At 42.7% G+C, this 25,547-nt stretch overlaps 1 protein-coding gene across 7 annotated transcripts in view; it reads left to right on the forward strand.

Annotated features, from left to right (window-relative positions):
* The window catches only part of map4k2 (mitogen-activated protein kinase kinase kinase kinase 2), a 47,421-nt gene that overhangs the window by 14,466 nt on the left and 7,408 nt on the right, over positions 1-25,547 (forward strand). Inside the window, exons 11-25 of one of the 7 annotated variants that reach the window (XM_083788492.1) lie at positions 182-263; positions 3,945-4,055; positions 6,869-6,950; positions 11,801-11,859; positions 11,952-12,001; positions 12,540-12,578; positions 13,163-13,196; positions 13,907-14,054; positions 14,860-15,029; positions 15,701-15,742; positions 22,043-22,127; positions 22,212-22,291; positions 23,144-23,204; positions 23,407-23,530; positions 24,788-24,849. In XM_083788492.1, the coding sequence (XP_083644618.1) occupies positions 182-263; positions 3,945-4,055; positions 6,869-6,950; positions 11,801-11,859; positions 11,952-12,001; positions 12,540-12,578; positions 13,163-13,196; positions 13,907-14,054; positions 14,860-15,029; positions 15,701-15,742; positions 22,043-22,127; positions 22,212-22,291; positions 23,144-23,204; positions 23,407-23,530; positions 24,788-24,849 (1,229 nt within the window). The remainder of the gene's footprint in view (positions 1-181; positions 264-3,944; positions 4,056-6,868; positions 6,951-11,800; positions 11,860-11,951; positions 12,002-12,539; positions 12,579-13,162; positions 13,197-13,906; positions 14,055-14,859; positions 15,030-15,700; positions 15,743-22,042; positions 22,128-22,211; positions 22,292-23,143; positions 23,205-23,406; positions 23,531-24,787; positions 24,850-25,547) is intronic. The other 6 variants (XM_083788494.1, XM_083788493.1, XM_083788498.1 and 3 more) reach the window with 6 other exon arrangements.

The following is a 25,547-nucleotide window of genomic DNA, read 5'->3' on the forward strand; positions in this document are numbered from 1 at the left end:
ATCTGCTATTTCCGTCATGCAACACCATCGTACATAAATGAAGCATTAAAAAGTTGCATAGAAACATTGAAGAGGTCTGAATTTCCCTTTCCACTCAACACTATCCTGGCTGACCTCTGTTTTTTTTCCCTCATCCACTTTTTACTCTTTCCCTCTCTCCCTTCTCTATCTCTCTCTGCAGGACTACAGCGTTCCAGAGTTTTGTGAAGATGGCGCTCATTAAAAACCCACGCAAACGACCCTCAGCTGAGACCCTGCTGCAGGTAGGTGTCCCTCCTGTTGTTCATCATCACGGAGTAGAGTCACCTGTGTCCGACTGTCCGTGTGCTCTCTATAGTTTGAGTAGCACTGCTTTACTAGGATGTGAAAGGGATTTGCCAGGTTAAGCTATTTAGACCCGAGTTAAAAACATTCACTTTGAGAGAATATATATTCAAAGATTTGCGTCACAGTTTTACGATTTTTCAAAAATAGCAGACCCACAAGCTCGTAGAGTGGCGCGCTATAAGCTTGTAGATCTGGTATTTTTCAATAGCTAAATTATAACATAATGTTTAAAACATCAAAAGGGGTTCCCGCCCAAAATGGGTTAAGCTATTCATAAATGCAGCAGCACCCTTTCATGTCTTGCTTTTGAGATTCAGGAAGGAATAAACTCCCACACACTGTCGTCCTAACCTGAATAGAACAGTTTATTAAACATTGTTTCGTGGACTTTTTCTCCTACGCAAACCAGTCACCTAGGCTTCTTCAATACAATTCAGTTTGTGTCATCACTCATCATGCAGGGCAACATGCAACAAAATTAGCAGTGGGCAGTACAATACAGAATGTTAAATTGAAGACATTCACTACACTCACCCGCAAGAACACAGAAAGGCACAGTGCAGGCCATGGCCACATCCATGATTGACATTACATTATAAATGTATGACAGTTAGAGTAGACATTGACATTGTCCTGGGTGAAAAGCCTTGAGGACGGTTCTGGCCCCGGAGACAATGTTTGGTACCGTTCCCCTTGGCACCGTTTTGAACAGTCCATTAACCCATTCTGACCGGGCACCCATTTTGGTGTTGGCATCATGTTATGCTTTAGCTATTGAAAAATAGCAGATCTACAAGCTCATATCGCGCCACCGAGTGGCGCGATACGAGCTTGTAGGTCTGCTATTTTTTGAAAAATCAAAGAACGACTGACATTTTTAGAATCTGATCTCAGGTCAGAATGGGTTAATCAGACCAGTGTGTGTCCAGTGGAAACCTCGTGTGAATCTGATCTCAGGTCAGAATGGGTTAAAGGGTTGGGTGATGACGTCGTGCCCCATCTCCGCACACAGACTTTCCAGTAGATGTCCTGGTGGTGGGTGTCAGGGTGCTGATGGTGCACTCACCACTCAGCGACCTTTTACTGTTACCCAGGATGTTCTAATGCTTTCCACAGTGCTTAAGTGGACCCATTTCAATCCCCTCAAACACTAATGAGGCATTTGTGCCTGTCGTAGACATGATGCGCAGAGCGAAAGTTCAGTTAGGGAACCTCGGTGCAGTTGCTGCCGGCCGTTAATTGGGCCGCCTCGGCAGCATCACGCTCTCATTCACATGATTCAACTCAGCCAATCACACACTCACTCCATCTTCATACCGGCTACTTTAACCCATTCTGACCGGGCACCCATTTTGGTGTTGGCATCATGTTATGCTTTATCTATTGAAAAATAGCAGATCTACAAGCTCATATCGCGCCACCGAGTGGCGCGATACGAGCTTGTAGGTCTGCTATTTTTGAAAAATCGAAGGAACGACTGACATTTTTTAGAATCTGATCTCAGGTCAGAATGGGTTGATCAGACCAGTGTGTGTCCAGTGGAAACCTCGTATGAATCTGATCTCAGGTCAGAATCGGTTAACCGGTGGTTTGCATTTCTCCTCCTGCTTCCTTTCTTTGCTGCTGCTGTATCAGCGTGCTGCTGTATACAAACCCGCTGCTCACCCTCCTCCACCCCAGCTACCACCTGTCGTTTTGGATCTACTGTTTAGGTATCCCTATGGTCGGGGTCCCTATGGTCGGGACTGATGCGCTTGATCTGAGTACCTAAAAAGCAGATCCAATACATCGCCAAACCATAATAAATATATCAGAGATGGCGACTCGAGTCGGAGACTCGGACTCGAGTTGGACTCGAGTCCATGTTTTTGCAACTCGGGACTCACACTCGGACTTGTCCCTCGGGAGTCTCAAAGACTCCAGACTTGACTCGGACTCTTCCCTCAAAGACTTCAGACTTGACTCTGACTCGAGCTCAAAGACTCGTGGGCAATCTTTGTTTTATATATTAAATATTTATTTTGGACGCATTTAATGAACGCGATGCCGACCCTCTCCCGCAAATTAACCGGCTTCATTGAAACTGTTGAAATGGGAGGGTTTCCCCTTAAGCCGCGTCCTGCTGCTGGTTGCTGTGCTGCTGTGGCACGCCCCAGCCGCCACCACCACCATAAAAACATCCCATCTATGATCTCTCCTCCTCACATCATCAGCCTCAATCATTCACCAGATCACATCATGGCGACGACGAGTACAACTACAACAGCAGCTGCTGCTACAGAAACTTCTCCGGCGGCGTGTGCCCCGGCTATAATTGCTTTCGGCTACACAGAGTTTTCACAAAAAGACAAAAACAGAGCCGCGAAATGTAAAGAATGCGGTGTGTTCATTAAAGAAAAGGGGTCTACAACAAGTAACTTTCTTCGTCACCTCAAAACGCACAAGGCGAGGTAAGCTTGTAAATCAGTAAATGTCTTACCTTTTTAAGCGTCTCAGCACCAAACCCATGGTTAATCCAGTCCTACTTGACATTTGCTACTATCAGAATGCATCGTGATAGTTTAACTAACGTTGTGCTCATGTTTGCGTTTGACCAGAGTAATCTAGTAAGAGAGTGGTGACACTTGAGTGGCGATAGTTCCAAACATTGTTCCTATGGCTGGAACTATCCCATTGAGATAGAATGAGCACTTCCGCATTCCATTGCTAGAGTGAGTCAACATGAGTGTCATTACTCTCTTACTAGGTTACTCTGCGTTTGACGAAACAGGAGGCAGAGCATGTTAACATGTCCCGTTTATTAGATCAGATCTATCGACACGCCATAATGTGGTGCGTTGTAAACGTGTATGTTTGCTTTTTGGCTAAGATTAGTGTACAGCATTTGGTAACGAAATAATAATTATAATAATAAAATAATATATATACATTGCCTGAGTTGTCAGTGTTGGGCCAACAGATGATAACTGACACAGCCAATGTATATATTTTATTTTTGTATTATTATTAAAGAAAATACACTATGTTGTGTTTTTCAATAGGCTAAGTAAGCTACAGTACTGTAGGCTACTGTTACTTGCGCAGACTTGCCCTATACACAAGGGAAAACTGACTTCAGACTCGACTCGGACTCTTGGTTAAAGACTCGGGACTCGACTCTGACTCGCTGTCAAGAGACTCGGGACTCGACTCGGAGTCTCGGCCTCGCGGTCAAAAGACTCGAGACTCGACTCGGACTCGCTGTCAAAAGACTCCAGACTTGACTCGGACTCCAGTTCTGAGACTCGTGGGCATCTCTGAAATATATTGCTCATCTCATATTCAATAAATATATATTCCATCCATTCTTGAGTTGTCCTGACTGAAAAGCCATTGTTTTGGTCCTCTAATCATGGAGTCGTTGGGGTATCGTTTCAGGTCATTAGCGACGTGAACAGCCAGGCACCTGAAGCTTGTCATCTTCTGATGTCTGACTTCTGTTCTGTCTTTCAGACATCCTCCATCACTTCCTTTCGGGAGGTTGTTATTGGAGCACCATGTCATTAAGCCAAAGTGATTTCCCCTCCCCTCAGGGACCAGTAAACACTTCACTACGCTGTTCCTTTTATTTCCTCCAGCATCCGTTTGTGACTCAGCTGCTGACCCGTAACCTGGTGATCGAGCTGCTGGACATGGCTAACAACCCCGAGCTCCATTCCACACACAGCATGGACGACAACGAGCTGGAGGTCAGTACGCAGACGACGCCTGGTGTAATTAAGCAATTACTCAGGACAGCCCATGGCGCTTTATGTTATTATATCACACCTTCACGGCCAGGCCAATAAACCCCTCGGGTATGACACAGTATAGCCTATACTGACAATGTACCCTGGGGCTGGGCTGGGGTGAGTTATTGCCATTCTAACGTAATTACTGTCGCAGCCGAATCAACCCAGTGCGGTGTAAGTGTAATATTAATATTATCTGATTATGGCTCTGACTATTAACTGATAACTCATTGTCTAGGCATTTAGCTAAGGCTGTGTCATGACGGAACTCATTCAAACTTAGCGCGTCAGTACAAGCATGGTGTGAGTGTGTTCAATACCTGTCTCCCACAACATCGCTTACACACACACACCCTGGGGTTCATGTCCCGTGGCAGCACGAAACACTAATCTATCCAGCTAATGTGAATTTCACTTCAACCGTGGTATTATTTCCCTTAATACAGTAAGTGACATTGGCTATAAGGGTCATAGTCATAAGTCATAAGGGTCATGACCATAGTAGGGTCATGACATACATTCAAATGGGACGTGTGAATGTACCCACACATGGACATAATAGCCGGGTTATACCACACCTATCTACCAATTACATTGTATTATTTGACCACCTGTTTTATGAAGACAGATAGACAAACAGGGGTGCAGTACAGGCTGAAAGATTTTGACAATGGACATACATAGGACTAAGTGATTGGACAATGCAATCTGAAATGTTGAAAAAAATATATATTTACACATTGTATTAGTAAATTGTATCCTGGTCCCTCTCATTTTCAGAATACCAAATGGAATGTGTTTTTCCCCACAGGCACAGACAACACAATGGAAACTAAAAATGTGTAGACAATCAAAAGAAACAATTTATTTGACATTATCTGAATTGGCATGATAGTGTAAACCCCAATCATCTGGTATTCCAAGTAGATTAAACAGGAGCCAATTCTTGGCTCCATTCTTGCTAACCCAAGTAGCAAAATGGCAACACACTGTAGGACAGATAAGTAAATAGACAAACCAGCCCAGTTCTCTAATCTCTGTTCTGTTCTGTAGACCGGATCGGTATAAACTGTGAGTTTAGTCATTCTGTAGAAAATGAATCATCGTATTCTATGTGAATGTGTTTGTCCTGCCAATGCTAACAGAGGACTGTGTTGCTCAACTTGACTTCAGTATCAGTGCAGTTACCCAGACAGCTGCAATTATGCTGTCTATGCATGCAAAGTGAGAGAGACTTGGAGGGGAAATACAATATTAGTTAAATAATTATATTATAATATATATTTACTTACATTTAGCTGAGATCACTGACTGGGAAAACAAAGGGCAAAATCAGACCAAATAGGCATATTCCAAAAACATTTTACTGGCCCATGCAGTCAAATATGAATTGCTTGGCCATCACTGGCTGTGGGCTAATGATGGCCATGCATATATGGCTCTGTGTTGAGTTTGTTGGTAAAGTCTAAACAAGGAAATGTTTGAAGCAAACTGAAGGAGTCGCACGTGTGTGTGTGTATTTCAACAATGAGGAGTCAGTCAGTCAGTCAGTCAAACAAACAGTAGTCTTGCATAGCCAGATGATCAGAGACCTCTGCCTCCCTATACATCTGGGAACCTTACAATTTGGTGTAGAGAGGGTCACTAGCCACATACAGTTTGCCAGCCAGGTCTATGGACTTTAATGTTTGTTCCTAAATGACGACGTAAGGCGTCACGAGGCCGATATAAATACAGTGGGTGCCCCTCACTTCACACAAGTGTGATTTTTATTTATTTTCCACCCAGTTCCAGCCCCTGCTTTGAACTTAATGTCACTAATTGAACAGTTTGATTTCCAGGTTTCGTCATCATAATGTGACGGCCTCGTCATCAGGTCCGCTGTTTCTTTTTAATTATTTTAAAACGGCGAATTAAACGCATTAAACAAATATAGCGTTTTACGCACGGTGGAACACTGGATTAAACAATTAGCGGCCCCCCAAACTGTTAATGAATTGAATATGAAGGACCCAATGGAAACGAATACCGGAAGACTCGACCCGGTGCGTGCCCGTTTTTCCTCCCGGAATTGTCACCAGTGAGGGGGATAACTTTGTAATATGCTATTGGCTGTTTGTATTCTTTTTGGAAAAATATAAAAAGATACTCCTGTGGAAAGGCTATATTATTTTACTTATATTGACCCTATAAACAATTTAGTATTATTTAGTATATGTAAGGTTTTGCACACTCAAATGGTACCTCGTCAGATAATCCCCACATATCCTACAACAACTTCTGTGAACAGACTTCACTGTAGTAGATTTTCATAAATTATATTTGTACATGTACAGCTGTCTGCTGTCATGAAAGTTTATAGTTAGAGAAATTCAAAGTCCAGCTGTCTGCTGTCCAGCCTCTCCCACCCCTCACATTGGGGAAAATTCTTGGAGGAAAACAGAAACGGGGCGAGTCTTCTTGTTACCATGGAAACGAGCCATAAGCTTTCTTGGGTATTAGATCCTCTCAGCAGACCTTGCATTGAACTGTACTTTCATGTGATTTTTTTTCCCCCTGCAAACTGTTAATAATGTATTCATTCAATCAAAACCAAGACATGTCGGCAAGCAGCGATATCTGACTACTAACAACATTGACTGTTATGGGGCCGGTGCCTCCAGACAGTGTCTCTGCCACATCTCAGTCATCCTGCTCTAGGCCTGTGCCTCCACACCCTCCAGTGTCTGTGCCACATCTCACTCATCCCCAGTACGTGTGTGGTTTTACAGATCGGGGAAGCCGCTCCTGACAAGATCCGGTCGGCAGGGAAAAAACACCTACCTGTGGAGAGGACTCTTTCTGAGGAGCAATGTGAGCACAATAACTAACACACACACACACACACACACACACACACACAAACATTTGGGGGTTGGTAAAATATGTATTTGGGACCGGCAGACACAGTAAATATCGATCTGCAGGCTGGAAGAGAGGATAATCTAACTCTGCTCTTGTCATACAGTAGTTCTCTGTCTCTCTCTCAGTCCCACTCACTACACACTAGGGCTGCGAATCTTTAGGTGTCCCACGACACCATTCGATTCCGATTCTTGGGGTGACGATTCGATTCAAAAACGATCTTTTAGATTTTTCCGATTCTCGATTCAAAAAAGATTTTTTTCCGATTCTAAAGCAGTTTTTTATTTTTATTAAAAACAATTAAATAGAATTTTAGCATGATCTACTCCAGTCTTCTGGCTTGAACTGAATTATTTAAACACACAAAGGTTAAATCCAAGAGTAAGAACATGTCTCATTTATTTAGCTTGCACAAATTTGAACCAGTACAAAAGTTACAAAATCTCTTCTCACTCAATACCAGAACAATACATTAGTATTAAAACAGGTGTAAAATAAATACAATTGGCAGGCTTAGCTTAGCTGGTAGTAAATGCACTATGCAGAAACCCAGGCCATAATGCATTGCATACCTGTGCATGTTTTTTTTTTTTTTTTTGCACAAATGTACATTTGTGCAAGAAAAAAAAAAGAAAAAACGATTTTTGGAAAATGAGAATCGATTCTGAATCGGACGGCATTAGAATCGCGATTCTAACTCGAATCGATTTTTTTTGACAGCCCTACTACACACAACATTTTGTGAAAGGAGTTACGCTGCTTTTTACTGGCATCGTAGTTGAACACTCCATGTCCATGTAAATATGTTTCACATTTCTCTTTCTTAGTTGTGCCAACGGTCACACGCATCCTCTCGCTTCACGCACACGCACAAACACCCACACGCATTATCTCTCTACTACACACATTCAAGAGCCTTCCCCGGCAAATCCTTACACAAACATTTTATGAAGCATTTTGTTTATAGATATTGACGAATTTGACGGTGCTATATATGGCAGGATTAGAAATCGACGCACAATTTTTACACATGCATACATCCTGGATTACGTTGATCTCTCCCGTCGCCTTTTATTCAAATGGATACTAGTCTCTATAGGTCTAGGAAATGCGCTTTAGTGAGTGTGTTTGTGGTGTGACTAAGTGGCTACCGTGTTTGTGCGTGTAACCTTGGAAGTTGAGGTTAACACCAGTCTTAAGGTCTTGCTCGATGACACACATTGGGGCCTCTTGACACAAGACGCACGTTGACAGTGGGAGCACTGTGAAGTCACTCAGGGCAGGCGCCCGGCGCACATAGAGCCCGCCACTGTCCAGCACACACACACACACGCACATGCCATGTTTTCGCTGCCATCCTCTGACGTGGACCCCTGTCCACACATGTGGGACATGGGCGGGGGGTCTCGGAACGGGAGGCCGCAAGCAGGACAGCAAGAGAGGGCCATGAGGGAAGCCGTGAGTGTGGAGTGACTGAGACGCTATTGTTCCGATTCATATCGCAGAGATTACAGCACTGACCACAGGCCGTGTTCATGGACAATGAGGCCACTCTTCGGCGAGGACAAGTGACACATATTTAGACATGATGCATGTACTGTACTGTATAGAAGAAGTGCAGTGCCCAGCCCCAAGGACTGTCATTGAGGGTGGCCTGAGTAGGGCCAGACAAATATATCAGTCGGCCGAACTCTTTGTCAGTGTCAGTGTATGCCGATTTTGTAGAACATAATGCAAGCCAATGCATGAGTGGCTTGCCGAAATTACGTCATTGGCCAGCCAGGTCTATATGGACCTTTAATGTTTGTCGAGAGCCTATAATTATACATTTCCTGTCCCAGCAAAAGTCTATGGAATTTAAAGATGGGAGTGCCACAATTTTTGTATTTTTCCAGTTTTTCATGTGTCTATGAGGTGACAGTACTTCATTAGACACCCTGGAGTTGTTTTTATGTGCAATGGTGTATTAACTTTGTATTTAGGGTTTCTTCCTGGAGGCTGAACCCTTGACAGTCAAACGGGCCAATGAAATAAAGTAATATAGTGACACCACACTATCAGCCCCTCCCCCTAACCCCTCCCCCTTTATCATACAACTACAGCTGTGGGTGTGGCTTCAGTTCAGGTGGATCACCACCCATCACCACCCACCAGGCAAACCAGGCATACTTAATGAACTGGTGGGAGTGTCCACATAAAAGCATGATTTTAACAAATACTGTACACTTTTTGGAAAAAGTTCTTCCCCCTTATATTGTAATAATACCTGATGATCATGTTTTAGGGTGGAAAAAAATGGTGGCACTCCATCTTTAATGTTTGTTTAGGGTAAATGTCGATGTAGCCTAATTCGTGTCAGCCAAGTCTATGGACTTTGTTTGTTTGCTTATTTAGGTTAATGACAACGTAAGACGTCATCTGGCTGATATAAATACTGCCCTCGCCACGCCCCTCACTTCACAAGAGTGTGATTTATAGATATATCTTTGTAATAATTAAATTCCCAGGTTTTATGTTTCAGTTTCACAAAAATAATTAAATATATACCGGTAAGTGATTGTTAACCACCTTCATTAAAAAATGTGTGTTGGAAAGTGTTGCAATGACTTGCATTGGTGTGGTGTGGTCTACCTTAACCCATTCTGACCGGGCACCTTTGGTGTCAGCATCATGTTATGCTTTAGCTATTTAAAAATAGCAGATCTACAAGCTCATATCGCGCCACCGAGTGGCGCGATACGAGCTTGTAGGTCTGCTATTTTTGAAAAATCGAAGAACGACTGACATTTTTTAAATCTGATCTCAGGTCAGAATGGGTTAATAATGAAACTGTCAGGATGTAATAGAATTTTTTAGAATCTGATCTCAGGTCAGAATGGGTTAAAAAAATCGTTTTTGTCCCAACCCAACCCTTTGGTGTGGTTTGGGCTTTAGATCCGGGCTGAGGTGTGTTCTAGAAAGGACTGCCTGAAGCCCAGAGTGCCATAGTAGTGCTGACTCATTAGACAGAACTTGCCAGTAAGTGGTTGGAGAATTTCGATAGCTCTGCTAATCAGTTGTGTTAAAAGTGAAATTATTGTGCACCGTTTGGTAGTGGTGTGCTCTGCTTTGTGTCTTAACCACTTAAACACTATATAATATACATGTGTTTACTGCTATGGCATATACACTTGTTTTTCTACAGATAAATGATACATATACCATATTGCACATGTATATGCCTCATGCCTTAGTGCACAAATTGTACATACCTTCCCCCCCCCATGCCATATTATGTTATGCTGATGTGGGGCTTCTTCGTATGTGTTTTGAAATTTCTTACCCACATCATAAATACTGTAGTATTTGACATTATTATGGCATTATTTTACATCAACAACAACTTAACTTAACTAAATATTTATTTTCTTACCATTTACACACCCAAAGGAGCCTTGAATTCATGGAGACTTTGAAGTTTTTCTGGCATTCCTAAGCCAATCATTTGAATGGAGACTTGTTGAGTCTCCTGCCAGTCATCAAATGATTGGCAACGGAATGTGACGACAACAGCAAAAAGAAAAGTCCATGAATTCAACACTCTATGGGGCGAGTAATCGATAAACAAAAAGTCATTTTGGGTGTGAACTAACCCTATAACACAGAGGACTTTACTGTCTGTTTAACTCTGTTATATCATACCAATGTTGGGTTGTGTGGGTTGAGGCCGGGGCTGGTGTGTGTCATGGAGCGGACTGCCTGAAGGCCAGTGCACCATAGTGCTGAGTCATTGACACAATGATGGCTCTTTAGTGGTCGGACAAACCACACAATCCCTAATTTATGTCAAAAAAACAACCCCAGGCTTTTACAGCATTCTCCTCTTCTCTGAATAAGAACCCCTTCCCAATAGTCTCTCAAGACAGACATGTTGGCTCCCACTATGTTCTGCCTTGCAGCCTGTACTTTGGAAACGCAAATAAAACCGAGTGGAAAATAAAGCGGATGTTACGTGACTCACGTCATATCCACACTAACTCCACCTGGGAGCCAAATAGAGGGTATGCACATGCATAAAGTGAGTGGTGAAGTGCGTGGCAGAGTGAGTTTAATGCAATCAGATAGGACTTTTCTCTTTGGATGTATGGGCTGTCATGGCCAGAAAGTAGTTTTTGAGGGGCCCTAGCCCCTCCTATGCTCAGCTTTGTGTGCGATAAGAGCGCCCCTCACTTCACACAAGTGTGATTTTCTTTACCCGCCCAGTAGGCGTTCCCGCATAACTTCCAGGTATGATGATGATGTCACGCGCATAGTCATGCCGAAGCCTGGCTAGCTAGCTAGCTTCTTCGCAAAAGTGGATACTCAAAATATATATTTTACAGATGTTTTACATTTTCATGAACACTGTGTCGTTATTGGTCGAATACCCTTCCAGTCTGAAGAGCACAACAGGAAGTTGTTGAGAATGGCTTCCTGTTCTCAACTTGTACGGGGTGAAATTATAGACCCTGTAGCACTGTGGAAAGACTTGGAACTATACCTTCCATATATCATATTGACACGTCCTGTACACGGCAACGTGGGGTCCTGGGACCCCCAGGGGTCCTCGAGGGGGTTCCAGGGGGTCCCAAGCTAAATTATTGATTGTTAGGTCCCAGAGATAACAAATCATTCGTATCTGTGGTCTGTGGCCTAATGTATATCAATCTGGGGTTAAAAGTTGGAATTAAAAGGGTTGAGAATCACTGGTCTACACTACAGTTGTCTATAAATGTCTAAAGTGCAAACATGAATATAAAATGTGTCATCTTGTGCTTTAGTTGACCAAGTGAAGTTTGGGCCCCCGCTAAGGAAAGTCACGGAGCCGTATCCTGACCTGGTAAGAGACGCTAAAAAGAAATGAGATTTTTTTTTTTTTGCTAAATACAAAATGACGTTTAAGATGTTTAATCTCTTTTAATCACAACCCAGCAGGGCCCCTACGATGACGACTGGAGCCTCTCGGATGAAGACAACTCCCCGTAAGAACCTCCTCTTCATTGCTCCACTATTCTTCCACCGCTATCCTCACACAGTAAAATGTACCGTGCAGAAAGGAACGGACACTGAAAAGACGTCGCAACTTAACAAAAATAAATAAATGTTCCGTTAAACACACCAATACAATACAAATGAGACCATGCAACAGTCCACAGTTTTTGCGTTTCTGTATACGACTCAAGCCTGATTTATATATTTTACCAGAGAAGATTCTCAAGTGGGCCCTCGACAAGAAACCAGGATACATGTATTTTCGTGTTGCACTGCGACACGTTGAGTTTGTAGATCAGCTATTTTCAGCTATTTTCAGTGGAAAATTCCAGGTCATTCCAGGTGACTAAGATGTGGCTAAAAACTAAATGAAAACTATTCAAAAGACACTGACTAAAATTTAAATCAAACTTTGCTACCAAAAACAACACTGCCCCCCCCCCCCCCTCCCCCTGTCATTGAGAGACCGTATTAATAAAGCCCCCACCGGCCCATAGGCAGATAAACAGCAGGTGTTCCTAATTGCAGGAGCCTGTTGGAATGTGTGGAGCAAGCTCTGCAGCTGAGGTAGGAACGACCTCTCCACTCCCCCGTATACCGCTAATCAACACCGTCATCCTGTATCCCCCCCTACACCTGTCCCTCCCCCCCCCCCTACAATGCCCCGCGATTGTATAAAACATTAAGCACTTTCCATGTGATTATGGAATTGTGGTAGGCTTATGGCAATGATTCATTTTTATTTTTATATAATGATTTATTTGTGTTCTCACGTAATCAGTGGTTTTGTGTGTGCGTGTGTGTGTGTGTGTGTGTGTGTGTGTGTGTGTGTGTGTGTGTGTGTGTGTGTGTGTGTGTGTGTGTGTGCTTTCCCTAGCACATCAAAATTCAGTCCACAGCTGTCACAAATTAATCAATTTGAAGGAGAGCTTTTTGAACACAAACCCACTGGTTTTTAATGTTTGGCTTTTTCTTTTGCTCTTGTGGTGTTGTTTTTGCTTGACCGTTCCGCTTCCCATCATAATGTCATCGCTCGGCAGTTACAAATCTATTTGAATCTTTAACATGGCCATATTATTATTATTTTTTTATTACCCCACACATCCACTTGGCTCTTGATCTGGACATTGCTGTGTCTGTGTGCCTTTCAGGAGTTTGACCATCAAGCGGGTGCCCTCTGCTGACGTGAGTGGTGAACTGCATGCATGCAACAAGCATCAATACACAGACATGTCTATCGACTGTAATCATGATTCATAGCCAGGGTTGGATTTGTGTACTTTTATTTTTGTTAAATTAAACATTTAATTTATTTAATTCAGTCTCATCAGAAGATAAAACATCAGCCATAAGAATTCATGCAGAGGCGTGGACTTTCCCTCTGATCATTCTCACAGCAGTATTTCCTGCTCAGAATCATGGGTGTATTTTCTCACTTTCAACATTCCTTTATGTGTTATTTCTGAGCAATAAAAACACTAAATGGCAAAAAGAAAATAATAATTTTGAATTACGAAATGGTTTGAGAATACTGATTTAGAAGGCATTTGTACAATGGGCCTCATGTCCTAATAAATAGTATATACGCACCTCTTCAGACTTCATCTTAGCTCGTAGCATTTGCACTAGCCTCAACGATGTGGACATGGTACTCTATAGTCAATATACCCCTGTATAGTATACACTATAGTATAGTGTATACTCATAGTTTTATACAGATATTCTACTGTTAGACGGATGTTAGGCTCTCAAGTTTGCTTATGATCCGTGATGACTATTTCTATGTATTTGATGTATTGCCTTGTGTTGTTCTTGACTTACGTCGCTCTGGATTAAGAGTGTTTGCTAAATGCCTAAATTGAACAATAATGAGCCATAATGCTGTCGTCTTCCAGGGGCTTAAAGGGGGCAGGAAGAGTGGTCTGTTCAGCCTGCCCGCCTTCAGCTCGCTGACGTGCAGCACGGAGGACGAGGACCCGGCGCTGAGCAGCAGCACGCTGGCCCCCAACGCCGCCCTCGTGACCAACTCTACCTCCCCCTCAGGTAACGCATTCAGCCTACCTCCCATACACCTCCCTCTCAGGTGTCTCTCTCTCTCTCTCTCTCTCATTAAGGAATTGGCCACATCCACACGGCAGCCATTTTGCTCCCTCCCTGTCAGAATGGGGGTTGCCCAGCCGCAAGCTGCAGATCACTCCATGTCCTCCTGCATACCACCCGTTTTGAAATCGCACAAATGCAGGAGGCAGACAGGCAGTAGGACGTTGAGCTATCGAAAAAAAATGAGTGCTTCCAAACTCAAACTATTTACAATTTAGGCATTTAGCAGACGCTCTTAATCCAGAGCGATTTACAGTAAGCAAGAACAGAAAACATTGTAATGCATCAAATACATAAAAAATAGTCATTGTGAATCATACGTACGCTTAAGAACCTAACAGTGATTCCATATCTATCTAATGAAACTATAAGTGTAGACTATAGTGTTATGTCTACATAAAGTGCTATTTAAGTTACATAAATTCAGCCTATGCATATGTAGGAGGTCGAAATAGAAACATTTACAACATGTACAAAGAAATGTACAAATGGAAAAAGAGTCGAATTTGTTGACAGAAAGTTGGACGGTGGATTTCGTTTTCAAACAAATATCCCAAACTATCTGTACAGGTGCAATATTGGAGTTTATCGTCGCTGAATACAATCAGATCTGTTTCATGGAAGGGCTGTCAATGGAGGGTGTTGCAACATACAGTAGATGCACATATCGTCTACGTTGCTTGTGTCTAGGGGGTTTTCCCACCCCCTCAAGTATTGTCTCAGTGTATGTTCCCATGTTGCCCTCCAGGCCTGGCCAGGTGTTCAGCCACACAGGACATTGTGCAGCGATGCAGTGACCCCTGCCTGTCAGGTGGGGGCGCTGTCACGGGCAAGACGGCTGGGCCGGTTACCTCTCCAAAAAGGGACACTCCCCTGTCACCGGAGTGGAGCACGCTGAGGAAAAAGACTGAGGACTCTGTGAGTTCCAGAGCGATGATCATATTCTGACAGAACAAATCTCAACTAGTAGGCTATCATAAGATGTTGAAGGTCTAGGTGAAGTTTTTGTTAAAAGGTCAAAGCTCAAAATTATGATAGTAATCATTGCTATAGATGGTAGTGTTTGTTCAGTTACAGGGTTCTCCCTGTCTCTCCAGCACTTAAATAACTGGTTGCCAATTTCAGCCAATATGCAGAGAGTACCCATTTATCAGCTTCGATTTTATGGTATCAAGTTCAAAACTTGTACTGCTCATTTCTTTGTCATCTCTTCCAATTTTGTTTGTTTATCATGTATGGATGATTGTTTTAGTTTACTAAAGAGCTGGAGAGACCGGGATACCTCTATTACTGAACAAACACTATTGCAATGATTTCGATCAGAATATACCGAAGAGCAATTTAACACAAAACACTTTTGAATCTGTACATCTCACAACCCCCTTTTGTTTCCCACTGGTTGAGAAACGCAGATGTTACGCAACCGTAAAAACATCAATAAACCTGTGTTTGTTTGTTAACCTAATAACCTGATTTACTGATTGTGTGTTTTTTTTACCCTTTAAAACTGTGTGAGATCTAGCGTTGAAGTGACACCACTAATCTCGCTCCCTTTCTTTTCTTGTGTGTAACCTTGTTTTAATCTCCAGAGAGCCGACTGTCATGGACTCCCTCCCACCCCTCAAGTCCATGTAAGTGTGGAGGTGTAACGCACGGCAAACTGACCTGCTGCAAGGCTATAGGGCAGCTAAACGACACCAAACTGACCTGCTGCAAGGCTAGGGCAGCTAAACTACACCAAACTGACCTGCTGCAAGGCTATAGGGCAGCTAAACGACACCAAACTGACCTGCTGCAAGGCTAGGGCAGCTAAACGACACCAAACTGACCTGCTGCAAGGCTATAGGGCAGCTAAACGACACCAAACTGACCTGCTGCAAGGCTAGGGCAGCTAAACGACACCAAACTGACCTGCTGCAAGGCTATAGGGCAGCTAAACGACACCAAACTGACCTGCTGCAAGGCTAGGGCAGCTAAACTACACCACACTGACCTGCTGCAAGGCTATAGGGCAGCTAAACGACACCACACTGACCTGCTGCAAGGCTATAGGGCAGCTAAACGACACCACACTGACCTGCTGCAAGGCTATAGGGCAGCTAAACGACACCAAACTGACCTGCTGCAAGGCTATAGGGCAGCTAAACGACACCAAACTGACCTGCTGCAAGGCTAGGGCAGCTAAACGACACCATACTGACCTGCTGCAAGGCTAGGGCAGCTAAACTACACCAAACTGACCTGCTGCAAGGCTATAGGGCAGCTAAACGACACCAAACTGACCTGCTACAAGGCTAGGGCAGCTAGTTTGTGTGCATATCGGCACACAAACAAAGACGGACAGCATTGTGATTTGGCGATAAGATCAGCTTTGTGTATTCCGTCACCGATAAACCTATCTGCATGGGCTGCTTTGGTAACTAGTAACTACGTAACGACATTGGGCTGCTTTGGTAACTAGTAACTACGTAACGACATTGGGCTGCTTTGGTAACTAGTAACTACATAACGACATTGGGCTGCTTTGGTAACTAGTAACTACGTAACGACATTGGGCTGCTTTGGTAACTAGTAACTACGTAACGACATTGGGCTGCTTTGGTAACTAGTAACTACGTAACGACATTGGGCTGCTTTGGTAACTAGTAACTACGTAACGACATTGGGCTGCTTTGGTAACTAGTAACTACATAACGACATTGGGCTGCTTTGGTAACTAGTAACTACGTAACGACATTGGGCTGCTTTGGTAACTAGTAACTACATAACGACATTGGGCTGCTTTGGTAACTAGTAACTACGTAACGACATTGGGCTGCTTTGGTAACTAGTAACTATGTAACGACATTGGGCTGCTTTGGTAACTAGTAACTACATAACGACATTGGGCTGCTTTGGTAACTAGTAACTACGTAACGACATTGGGCTGCTTTGGTAACTAGTAACTACGTAACGACATTGGGCTGCTTTGGTAACTAGTAACTACATAACGACATTGGGCTGCTTTGGTAACTAGTAACTACGTAACGACATTGGGCTGCTTTGGTAACTAGTAACTATGTAACGACATTGGGCTGCTTTGGTAACTAGTAACTACGTAACGACATTGGGCTGCTTTGGTAACTAGTAACTATGTAACGACATTGGGCTGCTTTGGTAACTAGTAACTACGTAACGACATTGGGCTGCTTTGGTAACTAGTAACTACATAACGACATTGGGCTGCTTTGGTAACAAGTAACTACGTAACGACATTGGGCTGCTTTGGTAACTAGTAACTATGTAACGACATTGGGCTGCTTTGGTAACTAGTAACTATGTAACGACATTGGGCTGCTTTGGTAACTAGTAACTACGTAACGACATTGGGCTGCTTTGGTAACTAGTAACTACGTAACGACATTGGGCTGCTTTGGTAACTAGTAACTACATAACGACATTGGGCTGCTTTGGTAACTAGTAACTATGTAACGACATTGGGCTGCTTTGGTAACTAGTAACTACGTAACGACATTGGGCTGCTTTGGTAACTAGTAACTACGTAACGACATTGGGCTGCTTTGGTAACTAGTAACTACGTAACGACATTGGGCTGCTTTGGTAACTAGTAACTACGTAACGACATTGGGCTGCTTTGGTAACTAGTAACTATGTAACGACATTGGGCTGCTTTGGTAACTAGTAACTATGTAACGACATTGGGCTGCTTTGGTAACTAGTAACTATGTAACGACATTGGGCTGCTTTGGTAACTAGTAACTACGTAACGACATTGGGCTGCTTTGGTAACTAGTAACTACGTAACGACATTGGGCTGCTTTGGTAACTAGTAACTATGTAACGACATTGGGCTGCTTTGGTAACTAGTAACTATGTAACGACATTGGGCTGCTTTGGTAACTAGTAACTATGTAACGACATTGGGCTGCTTTGGTAACTAGTAACTATGTAACGACATTGGGCTGCTTTGGTAACTAGTAACTATGTAACGACATTGGGCTGCTTTGGTAACTAGTAACTACGTAACGACATTGGGCTGCTTTGGTAACTAGTAACTATGTAACGACATTGGGCTGCTTTGGTAACTAGTAACTATGTAACGACATTGGGCTGCTTTGGTAACTATGTAACGACATTGGGCTGCTTTGGTAACTATGTAACGACATTGGGCTGCTTTGGTAACTAGTAACTATGTAACGACATTGGGCTGCTTTGGTAACTAGTAACTATGTAACGACATTGGGCTGCTTTGGTAACTAGTAACTATGTAACGACATTGGGCTGCTTTGGTAACTAGTAACTATGTAACGACATTGGGCTGCTTTGGTAACTAGTAACTACGTAACGACATTGGGCTGCTTTGGTAACTAGTAACTATGTAACGACATTGGGCTGCTTTGGTAACTAGTAACTATGTAACGACATTGGGCTGCTTTGGTAACTATGTAACGACATTGGGCTGCTTTGGTAACTAGTAACTATGTAACGACATTGGGCTGCTTTGGTAACTAGTAACTACGTAACGACATTGGGCTGCTTTGGTAACTAGTAACTATGTAACGACATTGGGCTGCTTTGGTAACTAGTAACTATGTAACGACATTGGGCTGCTTTGGTAACTAGTAACTACGTAACGACATTGGGCTGCTTTGGTAACTAGTAACTACGTAACGACATTGGGCTGCTTTGGTAACTAGTAACTATGTAACGACATTGGGCTGCTTTGGTAACTAGTAACTACGTAACGACATTGGGCTGCTTTGGTAACTAGTAACTATGTAACGACATTGGGCTGCTTTGGTAACTAGTAACTACGTAACGACATTGGGCTGCTTTGGTAACTAGTAACTACGTAACGACATTGGGCTGCTTTGGTAACTAGTAACTATGTAACGACATTGGGCTGCTTTGGTAACTAGTAACTATGTAACGACATTGGGCTGCTTTGGTAACTAGTAACTACGTAACGACATTGGGCTGCTTTGGTAACTAGTAACTATGTAACGACATTGGGCTGCTTTGGTAACTAGTAACTACGTAACGACATTGGGCTGCTTTGGTAACTAGTAACTATGTAACGACATTGGGCTGCTTTGGTAACTATGTAACGACATTGGGCTGCTTTGGTAACTATGTAACGACATTGGGCTGCTTTGGTAACTAGTAACTATGTAACGACATTGGGCTGCTTTGGTAACTAGTAACTATGTAACGACATTGGGCTGCTTTGGTAACTAGTAACTACGTAACGACATTGGGCTGCTTTGGTAACTAGTAACTACGTAACGACATTGGGCTGCTTTGGTAACTAGTAACTATGTAACGACATTGGGCTGCTTTGGTAACTAGTAACTATGTAACGACATTGGGCTGCTTTGGTAACTAGTAACTACGTAACGACATTGGGCTGCTTTGGTAACTAGTAACTATGTAACGACATTGGGCTGCTTTGGTAACTAGTAACTACGTAACGACATTGGGCTGCTTTGGTAACTAGTAACTACGTAACGACATTGGGCTGCTTTGGTAACTAGTAACTACGTAACGACATTGGGCTGCTTTGGTAACTAGTAACTACGTAACGACATTGGGCTGCTTTGGTAACTAGTAACTATGTAACGACATTGGGCTGCTTTGGTAACTAGTAACTATGTAACGACATTGGGCTGCTTTGGTAACTAGTAACTATGTAACGACATTGGGCTGCTTTGGTAACTAGTAACTACGTAACGACATTGGGCTGCTTTGGTAACTAGTAACTATGTAACGACATTGGGCTGCTTTGGTAACTAGTAACTATGTAACGACATTGGGCTGCTTTGGTAACTAGTAACTATGTAACGACATTGGGCTGCTTTGGTAACTAGTAACTACGTAACGACATTGGGCTGCTTTGGTAACTAGTAACTACGTAACGACATTGGGCTGCTTTGGTAACTAGTAACTACGTAACGACATTGGGCTGCTTTGGTAACTAGTAACTACGTAACGACATTGGGCTGCTTTGGTAACTAGTAACTATGTAACGACATTGGGCTGCTTTGGTAACTAGTAACTACGTAACGACATTGGGCTGCTTTGGTAACTAGTAACTATGTAACGACATTGGGCTGCTTTGGTAACTAGTAACTACGTAACGACATTGGGCTGCTTTGGTAACTAGTAACTACGTAACGACATTGGGCTGCTTTGGTAACTAGTAACTATGTAACGACATTGGGCTGCTTTGGTAACTAGTAACTATGTAACGACATTGGGCTGCTTTGGTAACTAGTAACTATGTAACGACATTGGGCTGCTTTGGTAACTAGTAACTATGTAACGACATTGGGCTGCTTTGGTAACTAGTAACTATGTAACGACATTGGGCTGCTTTGGTAACTAGTAACTATGTAACGACATTGGGCTGCTTTGGTAACTAGTAACTACGTAACGACATTGGGCTGCTTTGGTAACTAGTAACTATGTAACGACATTGGGCTGCTTTGGTAACTAGTAACTATGTAACGACATTGGGCTGCTTTGGTAACTATGTAACGACATTGGGCTGCTTTGGTAACTATGTAACGACATTGGGCTGCTTTGGTAACTAGTAACTATGTAACGACATTGGGCTGCTTTGGTAACTAGTAACTATGTAACGACATTGGGCTGCTTTGGTAACTAGTAACTATGTAACGACATTGGGCTGCTTTGGTAACTAGTAACTATGTAACGACATTGGGCTGCTTTGGTAACTAGTAACTATGTAACGACATTGGGCTGCTTTGGTAACTAGTAACTACGTAACGACATTGGGCTGCTTTGGTAACTAGTAACTACGTAACGACATTGGGCTGCTTTGGTAACTAGTAACTATGTAACGACATTGGGCTGCTTTGGTAACTAGTAACTATGTAACGACATTGGGCTGCTTTGGTAACTAGTAACTACGTAACGACATTGGGCTGCTTTGGTAACTAGTAACTATGTAACGACATTGGGCTGCTTTGGTAACTAGTAACTATGTAACGACATTGGGCTGCTTTGGTAACTAGTAACTATGTAACGACATTGGGCTGCTTTGGTAACTAGTAACTATGTAACGACATTGGGCTGCTTTGGTAACTAGTAACTATGTAACGACATTGGGCTGCTTTGGTAACTAGTAACTACGTAACGACATTGGGCTGCTTTGGTAACTAGTAACTACGTAACGACATTGGGCTGCTTCCATGTGTATTATTATGTTCAGTCGTGATGCAAACCAAATCGGATTCCAATCTGGATAGGCCCAAGTAGGATTTGGCTGCCACTGCCAGTTTGAACAACAGCTTATGCTCATATATATATATATATATATATATATATATATATATATATATATATATATATATAACCTGCTATTTAACAATGTAATTATAGGCCAATTGTATTACTAAAGTACTACAGTCAGTATAGTATGTATGCTATACTGACTGTATAGCAACTTCCTCCTCTCGTGGTATCATGATTTTTCATACGCACACAGCTGCTTTCTCAGCAGAACTTGTATAATTTTCAGTAATAATAATAATTATTATTAAAGTTATTATAGTTATTATAAACTTTGTAATTATTATTATTTATTTTTTTGAAGCAACTGATGTGGTTGTCTAGATATGGGTTAGTATTTAAATATCTGAAGTAAGTTGTCCTTTATCTGTTGCCCTACCTTAACCCATTTTGGGGAGGGCACCCCTTTTGGTGTTAGCATTGTTATACTTTAGCTATTGAAAAATAGCAGATCTACAAGCTCATAGCGCGCCACCGAGTGGAGCGCTACGAGCTTGTAGGTCTGCTATTTTTGAAAAATCGAAGAACGACTGACATAGAAACATAGCTTTTTAAGAAAACTGTCTGATCTCAGGTCAAAATGGGTTGATACGTTGATATACTGTTTTTTTTTGCAGATGGGAGCATGCTTTTCTAAGGTCTTCAACGGCTGCCCCCTGAAGATCCACTGCGCAGTGACTTGGATTCTACCGAAGACGAAAGGTAAGGCCAATGCCATCATTACCGTCAAGGGGGATTATCCTGACGACCGAGCAATGATCAAACGTTGTATTTTCTGCCCTATAGATCAGTACCTAATTCTGGGAGCAGAGGAGGGTGTCTATATACTCAACCTCAATGAGCTGCACGAAGACACACTAGAGAAGGTAAAAAATACCAAATCATATAATTTGTGTCTACTTCAGATGCTGCTTGATGGCAGTGGTGCTGCTCGCAGTTTTCTACCCTGAAGTTAATGACATTCACCGACCCGGTGTCCTCGGAACCAGAATTATTTTGATTGTATGTTATTGTTTGCACATTTATACAGTGTGAGGTACAGTATTTGTGTTAGAAATAACAAATAAGTGACGGGGAAGGTCCTTGCAGACTGGACGTGTTTTTTTTTGGAAAACCGGCGGAAGAACGGCCTTCAGAATAAGAGACGCCTACACACTGTCTATACTTGGAGCACAAATATTTATTAGAGAAACATGCCTACAGCCTTTTAGTTCTCAGAACATCAGGAAAAAAGGCCTATTATATTCTCTTGTGATTATTCTCTGCAATGTGTTTAGAAAAGATAGAAGGAGCCATAAGGCTTCTTATTAGATTGCAGACGAGATTGTGCTTCAGTATTTATATTACCCCAGATACAGTCTGCATCGCCACAAGCAGAACTTTGGGTGTTTTCGCTTCCATAATTGCAGCCATTTCACTTCCCCCAAATCGAGTACCATATACTATCATTCGTAGCGTCTGCTTTGTTTGTGTTCGTTTGTGTTAAAAGCGTGATTTTTGAGTCTTATTCTATTATTAATTTATGAGACTTATTTTGCCATGCAGGCCATGAGAGTGAAGGATATCATAATGGCTTCCACTTTCTTTACTCCCAGAACACAAAAGCAACAACATAAGCAACAGATTAAGATAATTGACATCATGTCCAAGTTCTTTACAATCCAGGGTTCTACCGTACCTCCGAACATTGTTTTAAGTCAACCTCTTCCTTCCCACAGTTGCTGCCCCAGAGGTGTACATGGCTCTATGTTATGAACAACGTTCTGATGTCCGTATCAGGTACAGTACATGACCATTCATGTGATCTCATTATGATGACAAAAACAACGCCCCCTGTTGGTACCCTAAACATACCCTAGACAGACAGACGGACAGACGGGCGGACGGACGGACGGACGGACGAACGGACATTGCTGGTTGTAGGAGTGGTTGTACCACTCAAAAACTAATCGTTCTTAATGCTTTCCTTTCCACCGACCAGGGAAGTCGTCACAACTGTATTCCCACAGTCTGTTAGGGCTGTTTGAGCAGAGAGGTCACGTCCAGAAGAAACACAGCAGCCTGTCTCTCGGCACCAACCGCCTCACTGAGAGGATCAGCCCAAGGTAGGTAGAACCGTAGACCCCTGGAGGAGAGGCCTCGCTGAGGTTATATATCCCATTCTGACCTGAGATCAGATTCATACGAGGTTTCCGCCGGACACACACTGGTCTGATGAACCCATTCTGACCTGAGATCAGATTCTAAAAGATGTCAGTCGTTCTTCGATTTTTCAAAAATAGCAGACCTACAAGCTCGTATCGCGCCACTCGGTGGCGCGATATGAGCTTGTAGATCTGCTATTTTTAAATAGCTAAAGCATAACATGATGCCAACACCAAAATGGGTGCCCGGTCAGAATGGGTTATATATTTTATCCTTTAGCTGATTGAGAGACGGATGATGGCTAGAGACGGGTCAAAGCAGCTCCCTTGGTATGTACGTGTCAGAGACACCTCTGTACACAACAGGGCAGCACTAAAACCCACATCTTATTATGCAATTTTTATAAACTCGCCCCCACAGCAAACCATTGTTGTCCCCCACCAATGTTATCGGTGGTGGACAGTAATGACAGTAAGATTTGTTTTTGGCTTTTGTGCCTTTTTATTGATAGTTACGTACATTGAAGACGGATAGGAAAGAGGGAGAGAGAGAGAAGGGGAGAGACATGCAGCAAAGGTCGTCATGAACGGGGCTCGAACACGCGAGACGCTGTCAGGCCAGACATATGTCGCATGCGCCTGGACCACTAGGCCAGCGGGTGCCGGCCATGCTGTTTTGTTACGTTTTGTCCTGGTTTGTGTTTTTTTTTAGGCCAGTGGCCTTGTGGCTATGTAGGCACTTGCCATGTGTGGCAGCATCTGGTTTGCTGAGAGTGATGCCTGAGACGGGTGAACGCAGCAGTGCAGTGCATACAGATTGGGCTCTGTCAGCAATTAAAGATGTTCCTTTTCTCTGTATGCCTGCTCACCAAAACATTACTCATGCTGCTCTAATAGTACAGTTCACATTATGTATATGATTTGTAGTGTGATTTAAAAGCTTAGATAAATGACAGAACATGATGCTGTGGCATTGTCCCACAAAGCCTGGACACAGACTTTTAAAAGTAAGTCATTTACTTAAAATGTGAAACACTTAATATCTGCCACAAATGTCTGTGTGAGTTGGTGATTTGAGATACTTCACTGTATCTCAAACCAATAATGTTAAGTATGATCATTTAGAAAAATGAGATTCTATATTGAGACGCTAACAGGAGGATGGTGATAAAAGCTAACGTCTTGACTCCAGGTGTTTCTTTCTGTTGGCTCCATCAGCAGGAAGTTTGCCATATCGGTGAAGATACCCGACACTAAAGGCTGTAGAAGATGCAGTTTAGGTAAGTACAGGAGAGCTGGGGCCTGTTTCACGAAACTTGGATTAACTAATCCAGGATTTAGGCCAAAACCAGGCTTTTTCAATCCTGGTCTTTACAGCCTGGTTTATTCCGTTCCACTAAAGCCAAGCGAGGCTCAGAATTGGCGGATTTGCAGAGTCGCGATCAGCAAGCCTGGCTTAATAGTTAGCCTGACTTTTTGTCTCTAGACCCATTCTGTAGAACACAGATTTACTGATCCTTCTTCTTCATGCGGTATTATGGCAGTTTGCATCCTTAATAGTTGCATTACTGCCCCCTTTTGTATATCTCAGTATCTTTACTAATCTATTCAAGACTTACTGATACAAGGACTTAAGCTTCTAAAATAAATACTGCTGCTGTAATTAAAGAGAACATACTCTCAATAGTGGATAGACTGAATGATTAACTACCCCAAAAATATAGTTTACATTTTACCACTACTATTAACTTAAAACAGAATTCTTAATATTGTAAGCAATAAGCATAATGATATTGTCACATTGTGATATTTGGCCATAACTCCCTCCTCTGAGGGAGCTACCTTTGGTGAAGGGGGTTGTTGTCCAGACAGGGGCCAGACTGGTGAACTGTGGGTCATGGGTTCAATAGTGGGTGAAACGTTACAATGGTAATATGTTGTAAAACAATGAGTAATGTTAATATTTAGTCGTTTTCAC

This window comes from Protomyctophum parallelum (assembly GCF_964188405.1).
Source record: "Protomyctophum parallelum genome assembly, chromosome: 18".
Lineage (NCBI taxonomy): Eukaryota > Metazoa > Chordata > Actinopteri > Myctophiformes > Myctophidae > Protomyctophum > Protomyctophum parallelum.